Here is a 14,307-nt window from a genome sequence, read left to right on the forward strand (position 1 = left end):
TTAAGATCTATTACCGAACATTTTTGATAACTCGCCACGAGATTGGTCGATTTAAATTCAGAATATAAGCGGGAAGGAGGAAGTCACGACACTTGCGCATGGTTGTCACACATTTTCTTCGTAATTCCTTTTTTGAACCTTAGTGAACTCACTTCATATATTTACCTACATTAGATGTATTTGTAGGTCGATAATAGTACATTATCTATTAAGGGCGGTATACATCAGGAGTTCCTCTAACGCCCGTCAAATATACAACGTATTTCATCACACACGTAAATAGTATGATTGCATGAGCATTCATAACTTGACTATAATGTCCCAAATACCCTCGGGCCTTTTTTCTTCTCATTACAGCCTTGGTCAGTAATCATATTATTTACGTGCAAGTGTGATGAAAAAGATATAAAACTAAGCGTGCACTGTGCCAGCCACATACCTAAGCAAAGTTACAGAGTATATATGTATAGCTACTCTTTTCTACGTCTTGCCAACAAATATGGTCAAACCAGGAACAGAACCATTTTGGAAATTTGTTACATAGTTTTTATTTTTATATTATTTTTCTCCATTTATCATTTCAATTTCTTTTTAGAAAAATACCTACCGAAATACTTCTATGTAAAAAAAACACAATTTAAAAGCTTTTCGGACAATTTTACCAAACAATTCATGAAAAAAGTATAATACCTAAGATTAGTTTCTATAGTATGTAATACGGCAAGCGAATTGTAATTTTCCTACATTATATTGAAAATTTCGTTGTAAACAAACAATGCAATGCAATATCATCATTAGCATGAAATACGAAGCACGCGCCGCGAAATCATTACTCTAAATGGTACATTCGAGAATTTTCTCAGAAAAAAAAAAATGCATTTCAGACGACGCGTTTCAAATAAATACCTACGTGCTTGCATTATTTTAAATATCTTACAAATTATCTTTAATTCTTTTCATAAGACCCTGCAAATCCCACTACTGGGTACGGGTCATCTGAGGAGAGATTTTTTGAACAAGGTATCATCACGGTATTTTCCTTCAAAGATCTTCAAAGATCAGACATAGGTAACGTGGCAGTACTCTTGACGAACTCTTTCACAAGGACCTTTACTGCTACTGCTTGTACTTTGTGATTAGACAGGGAGATATTGTATCTACGAATTTCGTACGTAGTATTTTCAACCTGCAGTTTAGAAACAATACGAAGTCTAGAAAATTATCGTTATCGGAGATAACACTGATAATGTTATGTTGTTCTTGTATTTCTTTTTAATAAATTCCAAAGTAGTTAATACGGATAAGCAGTAATTGGTTTCGCTAGTTTAAGAACAGAAAACTAAGGAGATTCTTCTTCTTTTTTAAAGTGTTTTTTTGTAATATCAAGTGACGAGACGAACAACTCGTGCGTCTGATGGTAAGCTGCTGCCCATAACAGTATCAGTGCCATTCAGAGCTTTATTGCAAAGATCTGACGGGTACTGTCACTGCACCCGTCACTCTGAGACATAAGTTGACAAATCCCATGTGCTTGTAATTTCACCAGCACCCTTGCTCTTCCAAAACGGAACACAGTAAAGCCGTAATGTGACGGCTGATGGCAGAAATAGTTAAGGTGGCAGTGCTACTGAAAGTGTTATAAATCCATCAATACAATCGATGATTTCGCCAACGTCAAATTAAGGCAGACGCGCGTATATTTCTCAGAATATGACTAGTAAATTAATATGTGCCAGACAACTACGACTAGGCCGCCCTCTGGCCAGATGGAGTGACGATTTGCGCAAGGCTGCTGGCAGCCGATGGATGCATCGAGCTGAGAACCGGGTGAAATGGCGCGCACTGGGAAAGGCCTATGTCCGGCAGTGGACTGCGATAGGCTGATAATGATGAATTGCCTGATCTCAAACTAGGGAATTCCCTGTACCATGCCATGGATACACACATAGAACACCACAAATTGCACCCAAAACCAGTAGAGTCATAAATGTTGGTCATACAAATATTTCAACCGACCTGGGACCTCTGCGTGGCAGACCATCATGGTAACAGTTCGTCCACCGAGTTAGAACTTTCCAGAACACCCAAACCTGAACCAATTTAGAAAAGTTAATTTCCTCAAATTGGTCCAACCGGGAATCGAATCAGGGACCTCCGCATCCTGCGCAAACAGTACAACCGTTACGCCACCGAAGTCGTCAAATTTCGATGGTAGACTTCACTTAGAAGATAAATGTAGAAAAGTTTAGTAAGAGAGTAGAGCTCCTTGTTAAAACGGTTAGTCCAGGGAAGAATGTACTGCCACCTTACCTATTTCTGCAAGCATTAAAGTGAGCGTTACTGCGTTCCGGTTTTAGGGTAAGGGTGCTGGTGAAATTACAGGCACCTGGGACTTGTCAAGTTATGTCTCAGGGTGACGGGCGCAGGGCAGTGCCCCTCAGATCCATGCAATTGAAATCCATGAGTGGCACTGTAACTGTTATGGACAGGCGTGTAGCTTACCATAAGGTGCACGACCTGTTCGTTCCGTCCCTTGTTATAAAAAAAATTCAGGGTGGAGGTGGCTAGGGCAGTGATTGTATCAACGCAGCTACCTAGCTCTGTTGATGCAATACAAATCCAAACATAAAGGAACCTTCCTTTACGTTTGGTTTCCATTTTACATCATGTGGAATGGTGTCATCTGCCTGTCATATATAAAAATTAAGTGTAATTGACATTTTTCAAAGAAATAAAAATGTAAATGCCAATCTATAGTCAAGGAGCAATGTCACGTAATCTCGCTTTACAATACGCAGTAGATACTCTACCTAAGAGTACAAATTCAAATTAATAATCTACGTCTTATTTTGAGGTTGTTAGGTATTCGATTCAAAGTGAGCGTAATTCGATAAATCGAGACGACACCGGATGTTATTATCTACAAGCGTGTTGTAAAGAGACACTTTTGCCGCTTTGGCACTTATAAAATTACTTATATTTTTTACAGAATACGTCCTAATTTTGATGAAACCAGCATATCTGGTTAATAAGACTCTGCAAACGCGTAAAGTCCCCAACCCGCTAGCCCCAACGGCGTTGTGGTATTTATATAGATTGATGACGATGTACTGTATGTAATGTCGAATGTTATAAATATAGATAGTGGTGTCAATTCGGGCATTATCAGTAAGAAAAAGACAGGTGATTTAATTTTATATTAGAGTCGCCATTTTAAGTGTTATAATAATCTAATATAATGTTCTGGCCTCTTTCTCTTTCTGATATTGAGTTTTTTTAATTAGACGCCCTCTGTCGTCGAGTGGTTTACACAACAGTTTTCGTGTAGCCATATCTGAGGTCCCGGATTCCATCGCCAGGCCGGATCAATGTAGAAAACTAACTTATCTTTATTGTCTCGGATCTGAGTGTTTATCGTATTGTCGTTGCTTCCGATTTTCATAACACAAGTGCTTGAGTCTTCTTCTATCGGAATCAATATTCGCACCCGTCATGGAAGAATGGCATACCTAAGTGGAGTTACGTCAAAAATGTTTATTGCTCCATTAGATATAGAAAAATATAACCCACATCCTCTCCAATTCTTGTAACTCTATCGACTAGTATTGTAGATAGAGTTACAGGAATTGGAAAAGATGTGGATTATATTTTTCTGTATCTAATGGAGCAATAAACATTTTTGACGTAACTCCACATATGCCATTCTTCCTATTTAATTAAGTTTAACCTGTCTTTGTCTCCAATTGTTTACGAGTAGAGTTAAACTTTCAGTAATCTCTTATCTACTTGCCTGTAGTAAGAGAGGTTGTAGTAAGAGAGGCTTAAATCTAGCAGTCGAGTAAAACCTAATGCAGGAATGAAATATCAAAAAAAAATCAGCACACATATATACGAGCAACTACTCATTTTGCCGCTATGCGGTGTGGGGAAAAATCAATAAAACTTACCTACGCCGCTCTATGAAGTGTACGTATTTGAAAAGCGTAGATATATACAGTAGTACAGTGTAATAGATATATGAGTATACATATATTTCTAATGTCGAACGATAACGATTGGTCTTGCTAATTGACAATTATTTAAATACGGTCCATTGGCTATTGTATCTAAATATCGCACCACTGGCGTAATAAGGCCACATTCGCAAAATAAGTACTTTTTAGGAGAGACGTTCAAATTAGTCGATAACTTTTTATGCTTAATTAGGTGAGTTATAAAATTTTACTTATGTATAATTTGTTTCAAGTAGTTTGTATTAATTTTATGACATTCATATGATAAAAAAAGCATTTATGGCGTGTGATCACACATGTGGGTTTATCATACCAACGAAACGAAATATATAATATGAAAACGCCTGTCGTGTAATAAGGACGGGAGCACGGAAAAAGGTCGATCTCGATTTACATAATCTCAAGCAGATAGGAGGGTTTAAAAAAGGCCTGGTCAGAAGCAATAACAATAAATTTACGTAGATGAAAAGGCTGTTGCGAGTGAATAAAGCGGAACGGGTATATAACATATAGATATATAAATATATACATATAATACTATTAATTTATTTGTTTATAAATTTTAGGAAAATAGACGGACAAATAACACAAATTATAGTATAAAGCCAAAAAGAGATTTTAAGTAAGAAGAAAAAAATACACAGTTACATAAAAAAAAACAAAAATAATACCACTAGACAAAAACCGCTTCTGTGGACCACCTAAACCAAAGTAATCACCGCCAGTCAAGTGATGTGTCAAAGTGACGTTTAGTCATTTCTCGCCTGATTGTGTCTAAGCTTGTACAAAACAAAGCAAATTCAGAGTGATCTAAACATATAACTACTATACTACCTACATACCTCAAAGTGATGTGTGCAGTGACAGTGTCCCTAAGATCATTGCGATTTGAAGTTCTAAATGGCACTACAACTGTTATGGATTTAGTTAGAGGCGCATTTCGTCCCATATTATAAAACAAGTAACGGGGTCGAGTCAGTCGGGTGATTATAAAAAAATTGAGAAAAAAGAAATGGAATACGGCAATCGGGTGATTGTATATTTTGCTTCTTAAAAGAGACTAGTGTCGAGCAGTGGAACATAATGGTTTAATGGTGATGACATACATGTCTGTTAACGTACGTACTTAAGTACTTCTCACAAAGGGTGCCTACGACGGCCAGACGCAATAAAAAGAACAATAGTGTCTAGATGCCTGAATAACATTTTCTTTGACAACATGGGTAATAATTTAAATAAAGTGTACCGTCAGTATATATAGCACGTTAAAACCAACACTGTCTCTACAATACAACTACTAACACAACGTCACTAACACAACGACGAAAGTTTCGCTTTTTAATTCTTTTTTTCAAATGTTGTTTTTCGTTTAGTGACTGTATTCGTTTCAGCGTACGATACATAGGTCCCTCTAAGCCTTGCTGTCTCTGAAGAAGGTATTATACATTAGGACACCAAAATACCTGCCAGGTACAACAGAATAAGAAGAATTTCCTTAATAACGTATTTTGAAATATTGTCGCCTAAAGTTTCTTTCTTTGAAAAATGTCCATTACGATGATTTTGTTTAACAATAAAACTGAAAAAATAACTTCTTTTAGAGGGTTGTAGATCTCGATTTGTTAACAACTCAATTTCGTTTAAAATATCGATTACGTTAGTTATGATACTGAGGGCAGTAGGTAATATCCTCATTAAATCAGAAAAACATAAGTAACCTGTTTTATTTTATCCTCTATTTATTTGTACAGTATTTTTTGCCCGTAGTGCATATATTCCCCCTCTGCTATTCCTTAGTCCCATACCTGTAAGTAGTAGATAAGCGGAAAATAATAAATACGTAAATAAATTTAGTTATGAGAATGTTGAGATATTTTTGCAATAACGTAAAGTCTAATAGGTACAACAACCACAAACTCTTTCTTTAATCTACACCTTACAATTACAAATAATACAATTCTAACCACAGTAAAATTTATAGTAATTGAATATTCGCCGCATTTATTTGTACATATAACACGGAAGAAATACTATATATTAAATTTGACACAATGTGTATATATTTATATGTCTGTATATGTTTCGTATTTATGTAATATATATTTATTTTAAAGACATCAACCTACTCTGTATAAATATGTAACCCAACCACTGTTTCAAAATAATAAAACTAATATAACTGCTCTAATTACCTGTACTGTACAATTTAGAAATTTGTAAATTAGATGTAGTAAACAGATATGGATGTAGAAGAGAGGAGTCTCCTAACACAGGCTTTGCTATGCTTAAAAGGAGATTCCAGTCACTAATACTGTACATCTAAACTTGAAATGAAATAAATTATTATTATTGTTATAATACGGCCAATTTTGATATCATTTGGCCCTAGAAAGAAACAATAAACTGTGATATATTTGCGTATGTAGGGAACCACACGTGACTCGTAATCCTCATTGATTTTATGATTATACCTGGCTACGAGACAAAGGTGAAAATGATTCATCTAAAGTAAACGTTTCACTTTGTTTTCAAAAGGGCCATATTACTACCGCTACATGTGGAAATTGTAGTCTATGTATCTTTTATTGTTCAATCATGTTCAGTAAAAACTGTTTGCTAGAATAATGAAATAAAATTTCAATTTTAATTTAACGCCATGCTTGCGCCATCTTGTGTTGAGTAGCCGAACTAATTATCTTGCACTATCTAATACTGGCTACGGACTTTGCAGGTTTTATCAATAACCAAAGTGAAAAATAATATACGATTTTAATTTCCTAAAAACGAAACATCTATTAACTGATTGAATAACCTACAAAGAACGACATCTCATTGTTGTACAAATCGCGGTAGACCATTCGCATTACTAATACGAACTGCCCTGACTCATCTATTGTCACCATTTCTTGGAATAGGAAAATGAAAGCGCCCTTAGTTATTCAATCCACAATCAATTGTAGCTGTTTCTTTTGTTGTTACAGAAATCAAAACGGAGGTCATCAGCGAGGCGAAAATTGATATGGAAAAACATAAAGAAGAAAGCGATTCAATGCGGGTAGACAAACACGAGCTCAGAGCCAATCGTACTACGAGCATTGACAGTGATAACCGCTCCGATAGAAGTGAAGAGGATGATCTCAGAAGGGCTCGCAAGAGAGCAGCTTCCACCTCACCTTCACCTATTCCAATGGACAAGCGAACTGCAAGATTCGAATGTCCTAAATGTCAACAACGCTTCGATTCTGCGAATGCGTTCGATCTCCACCGCTTCACCGCACACGGCGACGATACAAGAACAGGTTTTGATGATCTAACCTTTGTCGACTTTTCCAGCAAGAAGTTCCCAGAAATTGCCAGAGGAGTCTGCGAACGCAATCCGCATATTTCTATCACCGAACAACGGTTCCGGTGCGACCTCTGTAGCCGAGATTTCCCATGCGGTCAAGCTTTGGATATTCACAGAAAATCATGCGCTACCACCACAAGACTCCCAAGCCCGGATCGGGATCGTCGGGAAGATTTCTTCGCAAAACTCGACTTGAGAAACTTAAAATCTTTTGGAATACCAGGCACGCTTACTCCTCCTATGGAAAGGTTCACACCAAAGTTTGATGACGGTCACCTTACTACTAACGGCATAAGACATATTGATGCTGCAAGGGATCTCGCTGACATCCAGTCTATTTTAAACGTTACATCCGCTGGTAGTCTTTTAGAAAGACTGACTGGTACCCGGGTGACGATGGAAAGTGCTGTTTTAACACCTCCGGATACAATAGCAAAAGAAAGAGACCAAGAAGAAACTCAAGACAATTTTGCAGCTGAATTCAGACGAATGAAACTTCGAGGAGAATTTCCTTGTCGTTTATGTCCTGCCAAGTTCCCAAATCTACGAGCTTTGAAAGGCCACAACAGAGTACATCTAAGCGGTACTGGTCCCGGTCCTTATCAGTGCAATATGTGCCCTCATGCATCTCTGGATAAAGCTGCTCTAGTTCGGCACATGCGCACACATAATGGAGACCGACCATATGAATGTGCGGTTTGCAACTACGCTTTTACCACTAAGGCCAACTGCGAAAGACACTTAAGAAATCGTCATGCAAAAGTTACTAGAGAGGATGTCAAGCGTTCCATAATTTACCACCCTTCTGAAGATCCAAACAATGATGAGGTCAACTCGAAACTTAATCGAGAAGAAGTTAAGAGATCACTTGCTTTCCATACCCCTGAAATTGACCGTCGAAATGAAACAACAGGCCGTGATACACCGTTGACACATTTCACGCCTAGCTTCATTACTGACAGACACCCTGTGTCAGCATTGACATCAAAACCTATACAAGAAGTGCCAACTCTGACTCCAAGAGAACCTGACCAGCCAATGCCAAGGATCAAAGTGAAGGGCATCGGTCAATTGACGCAGATACCTGAATTCCGACCTCCGGAAATCAACTTCAAGACTAACAATGCTCAAACGGATACTTACGAGGAAGAAGCTCCAGTAGATCTAAGCACAAGCGATAACAACAGTTGTGACGTACTCGATCTCAGCAAAAAGAAGCGCGATGTTGATGACGAAGAACCTAAAGCACCTCCACGAGCTTCCTTCGAGCGTGATCCAGCAGCTGCGGCGTCAGCGTTTGATAAAACAAGATTACTTTTAGCTCAACAGAGATTGTTTGAAAACTCGTTCCCTAAAATTGATCCCGCTTTCTACGCAACTCAATTATCACAGTTATACGCTGGTGCCATGCCTGGATTACCCGGGCTCCCTATACCGCCTTCCTTTCCGCTCAATCCTTACTTTCTTCAACCTTCGTTTTTTCCTAACCCAACAGATTCTCAAGAACTTGCGGAAATAAAACAACGTATTCAAAAAGAGATCATTCGTGGACTAAGCATGTCGGGTGGGCGATTAGTAACTACTGATCCAGAAACCCATCCAAAGCAAGAACCTGAGGAAGAAGAGCAGAAATCTGCACGTGCTTCGAGCACCTCACCTCCTCCAGTTCGCCCTGAGTCTCCGAGACCTTTATCAAACAGCATGGTTCCACAAACTGATTCAGTAAAAATGGTTATTAAAAACGGAGTTCTCATGCCCAAACAGAAACAACGCCGTTATCGAACGGAGAGACCGTTTTCTTGCTCTCAATGCTCTGCTCGATTTACCTTACGTTCAAACATGGAACGTCATGTGAAACAACAACATCCTCAACATTGGAGTGTAAGACGTCCAGCACCAAGAGCTCCTCCACCATACCCTACACCTGACACATTAGCCGATCGAGTTAATTTTGCACTATTAGCTCGCCATTTAGAAAGACCTTTGCAACAAGTTGACAGATCTCCTGTTAGAAGGGACTCTGATGAAGTTGCTGATAATGAAGAAGACGAGGATGATAATTTGATTATAGACGAAGAACCAGAAGATCGTAAAGGTGATGAACACTCTGCGGCTCATAAAGCAGCCGCTGAAATCCTAATGGCAACTAGACAACAAGAGCTGAACAAGGATTTCGATTTAAAAATTGCTGGGAATTTAATCAACAAGCCAGTCCCAATGACTACAGAGAAAACTGAAACAGGAACTGATCCCATTACGGTGCCTGATGAGTCTAATATTCCAGTAGTACCAACTAGAAGCGATGAAGAAGAAGATGAAGAAGGCCTTGTAGCTTCTACTAGTGAGGGGAACAATTCTGGAAGCGATGAAAATAAGTAAGTATATAAATATAATATTGAAAGCGTCCATAACTTACAATCTAAACAGAATGGTTATTTATTTATTTTTTTCTTTACAGATCTGAGTCGGATACTGGAATGCAACCACCAAAAAAAACAGTCCGCTTACAGCCTTGCGCCTAACAGAGTATCCTGTCCATACTGTCATCGGAAATTCCCATGGTCTTCTTCCCTTCGACGCCACGTCCTGACTCATACCGGCCAAAAACCTTTTAAGTGTCCTCACTGCCCTCTTCTCTTTACGACTAAATCTAATTGCGACCGACATTTACTGCGCAAGCATGGAGGATCAGCAAGAGCAATTTTGGCAGAACCAATTCCTGATGCCGTACCAAGTTCCCAAAATGCGAATGAAAATCGCACAGTCCCAGAAAGACCTTTCAAGTGCGCGTCATGTCCAACAAGCACATTTTCTACTATGGAAGCTTTAAAAAAACACATGATATCGCGACATGGTGCTATTGACTCTCAACCAGGATCACCAAACCCTGAAAATGATGAAACAAATGAAGGTGGTCTGGTATTCAAATGTCATCTCTGTGAATCGTCTTTCGGAGATAGGCCTGGAGCTTTAGGACATTTGGCTTCAACTCACGCTAATGAATATGAACAACTGGTCAGCAAAGGAGCGTTGGACGCTGCTAGCGATCGAAGCGAAAGCGCTGATGATGACGAGAGAGGAAAATTCCCTGATCATGCTAATAGAAAGGTAAGTTTAGTTTTATTTCGAAGTCTTTTAAGAAATCGTAATTAATAAATGATAGGATAAGAAATACTTGACAATTGTAGCGGTACTCAAAATAATCTTACGTATTTGTGAATTAATCTGGATCCCATCCTTTTTTCCATCAGGTAGTCTGCGCGTTCTGCATGCGACGTTTCTGGTCTGCCGAAGATCTTCGACGCCACATGCGAACGCACTCCGGCGAACGCCCATTTGCCTGCGACCTCTGCCGACGGCGATTCACCCTAAAGCACAGCATGCTGAGACACAGAAAAAAACACCGTGAGGAAGCCACCGACGACGAAGAGGCGACACCGCCTAATACGCCGCGAGACGAATGTGTTACCAACGGGTAAGCTTCAAATTTTAAATTACAAAAAACGCATGGCGAATCGTTTTAGGGTTACAATGAATTATTATTCATTACTAATTGCACCTCATGTTTTATGTCTAGTAATATTATTATGTGTATTATTTATTTTTTACACAAGTGCTTGTGACAATAAACGTAATTATTATTTTTTAGATTTCGCTACCAAGATGACGACTCCGGCAACGAAATCCCAAGCAACGTCAACAACAACAACTCTCCGCCTGCTCATTACGATAAGAAACTAAAACTCGACATGACATCGCGCAAGTACTCTTCAGAAACTGAAAATGACGGTGAGACCGGCAGTGACCTCATCGGAAAACTTTTGGGCATTCCAGACAGCAAACTACTGAACAAACTACTCTCCTCAGCGGATGAAGCGGCTAAATTCCTCGGTGTGAACAAATGAGAGTACGCTATAGTCCTCGTGACCCCAGCTAGGCTCATACTAGCGCCACGAGGACTAAAAATAACAAATCAGACTCAAACATCGAACGCAGCTGCTGATAAACAATCCTGTACAACGCCATCTAGCAAGGAGTAGACGCTTTTTTATTACCATTTCAATTATGGTGCGCAGTTTTCTTCAATCACTCCTTGTAAATATTTTACATTAGAATTTTTATTATTGCTTATAATTAAAATTATAAGTTACTAGGTGCCTTTAGCTGCCTTGAATTGAAGTGTAAACCGTCCTATTCTGCCTTAGATATAAAGCTTTGTGTGGGTAAATATCAACGAATATTTCTGTAGTGCCAGTTATGAAGTACATTTTATTGTATTCTTAATTGTTAAAGGTAGTGTTACTGGTACTCAAGTGTAGGATATACTGTAAGGTAATATAATAAAGTAGTAGGTGGTAGTTATCATTACATCAGTAGATAAATAGCACGAACTCATATCAGTTTTAGATGCCAGAATCACGTTTTTTGCATTTCCATCTAGTCGTGTCACTATTTTATGCACTTCTGTACATTTTTACCTCTCACTTTATCCCCATGTCACTGTCTTATGACTTTTACTAGATTTTAAAAAAGGGCTAAGTTAGTGAACGCCACGGGGGGGCTAGTCGTTATAACTGTATAACTATCAATAATGTCAAAACCGTACATCATGTTTCATCTTTCCGATAGCCCTCATTCAGCCAAATATTTAAATATTTTGCGAAAAATCCAAAATTTTCTAGTCAGTCTCTTAAGATTTCCCCACGATTCTAAGCTAAAATACCAAAATACCAATTGTTAACATGTTAAAAGTCAAGTTTTTGAAATAATGTAATGATTTGTAACGTATAAAATACATGAATAAACCTCGTATTATATAATCCTACCAATGATTAGAATAGCAAATACTTATATAGTGTTTTACATTTATACTGCTTTGATGTTTTTTTAATACATAAACTTAAGACGTTAAATGTATCCAGTCTTTTTCGCTACTTTGAGATATTTTATCAAAATACAACAATGAAATGACTTCAGACCTTCCTTACGCTTGGGACAGGCAGTGTCATTTTGTATTTTCTTTTTTCTACACATTGTATTTCTACCAATCTTTTTCCTTTCTTTCCAGTTTTAAGATATGGCTGGTTCATGTATGCTACTAGGTATTATTAAGGTATTAATCGAACGAAAATGGTAATTTAATTTGCTCAAATACAAGGCATTTCTTTAATGACAAAGACTAGTAATACTTTTTTAATAGGGAAGGCTAGGATCTCTATTTTACTATAATTTAATATAACCATTGACTTTATAATTGTAAGTCAATGAATGTAACTATATAATATGTAATTGAATTCTACATTTTACATCTAAATTAAAAATAAATAATTATTTTTATTAAAGTATGATTAATTGCCAAAGGCTCTTGGTGGACCCTCGTTTACCAACGGGAATTAATTTTATGAAAATTAATTGATGTTTTATTTTTAATTATGAATTTTTATTTCAATATTTTCGCTTTAAATGTTTATTGGTGCAGCAATATTTAAGTTTCCAACGGGTTTTAAACTCTTTTGTATTATTTTGTCTAATTATAACGGTTTGTCATATAAAACATTTTGTCATAAACACTGGAAGTGAATTTGAGTGAAATGTTCGCATAGTCCATTTTCTAATTAAATCTTTTTTTAGATATATGTAATGTTTAGGAGTAAGGCATTTAGTCTCCTTCAGTGGATTGACGAATCATACGCTAGAATATACCTAAGTCCGATTGTGCTTTGTATATTTTGAAATGCTGAGTTATATACCAAATATTATATTAGTATGAGTAAGTATATGTCCAAAGTACTGTAAATAGGAAATGTAGAGCGATTTTCTTAATTTAATATACGAAGTTTAGCCTTTTATGACATATTTAGTAATAACATTTTAAAGTATATAAAGGAAATAGTTTGTTAACTATAATAAGTTCAAATAAATTCTTGAATTATGTGAAATTTACTTAGATTTGCAAATAAATTCATTTTAAATCCCGCTTAATGTCAATTATAGTTAAAGAAAAAAATTACGATGATTTTAACGTTGTTCTTAGTTTACGACATGTACGTTTTAATAGTTTTATGCGGCCAGAAAAATGATTACGCATCGAAATAGTAATATTTTTACCATGTTTATAAATCGGGATATTGTCAAATCGTTACATATAATAAGTGATAATCTCGTACTTATTAGAGTGTAAGTTTAGTTAAGATAGAAATTTAAGAATATTATGGCAACACCGCTTGGCCTTTCAAATGTAGTGTTTGTGTGGTTTAAAATAATTATTAAAATATTCCTAATTATAAATTAATATTCTACCAATTCTATGCATGGTGTAATTGATAAAATTTATTATTATTAATAGTAAGATGTTTTACTATTCACGTTTTGCCTCTCTCTTTCTTTTTTTTGCAATATTATGAGTGTCGTTTTAAAAACGTTTTTTGTGAAATACATAATGTGTATTAATAAAATTACATTTTTCTTTTAATGCCTTTTTGTTTCAATTAGAAACTTACCTAAACTTTATCCTACATTTAAAACTAAACTCCTACTAAAGTAGTTTTTATTTCAATGAAATCAAATATCAACACTCGATAATAAGTCGCCCTTTCTGCCGTAATGCAATATCTGAATCTGATTGAAAAACTAAAATTCTTAGAAGTACAAACATTTTAGTTTTGCTACTCGACGCTAGATGGCGCCATGTCCAATGGTTCGAGTGGTACTTGACATAAAAGAACCCTTAATTATTAATAGATGGCGCTGCCAATACTAGTTACTTTCGCTTCTAGATAACTGAAAATAATAGTTTTTAGTTACATACTTATTAATATAGCTTGTTTAAAATTATTATTTTCTTTAACCTAGCAACACCGATAGAAGCTTGTTGAAAAAAAGTGAAGTGAGCGAAGGAAAAGGAATTTTGTTGAAGAAATAGAAAGAAGTCCGTAATTTATTCACAAG

At 36.7% G+C, this 14,307-nt stretch overlaps 1 protein-coding gene across 1 annotated transcript in view; it reads left to right on the plus strand.

The window, feature by feature from the left end:
• The window catches only part of LOC113230472 (ras-responsive element-binding protein 1), a 40,037-nt gene extending 27,489 nt beyond the window's left edge, over nucleotides 1–12,548 (plus strand). The window contains 5 exon segments of the mRNA XM_026464419.1: nucleotides 6,995–9,734; nucleotides 9,818–9,848; nucleotides 9,850–10,467; nucleotides 10,611–10,834; nucleotides 11,009–12,548. Coding sequence (XP_026320204.1) covers nucleotides 6,995–9,734; nucleotides 9,818–9,848; nucleotides 9,850–10,467; nucleotides 10,611–10,834; nucleotides 11,009–11,264 — 3,869 coding nt within the window. The 3' untranslated portion in view covers nucleotides 11,265–12,548.
• The last annotated feature ends 1,759 nt before the right edge of the window (nucleotides 12,549–14,307 follow it).

Source organism: Hyposmocoma kahamanoa, unplaced genomic scaffold, assembly GCF_003589595.1.
Source record: "Hyposmocoma kahamanoa isolate Upper Pololo Valley unplaced genomic scaffold, ASM358959v1 101, whole genome shotgun sequence".
In the NCBI taxonomy this organism is placed as follows: domain Eukaryota; kingdom Metazoa; phylum Arthropoda; class Insecta; order Lepidoptera; family Cosmopterigidae; genus Hyposmocoma; species Hyposmocoma kahamanoa.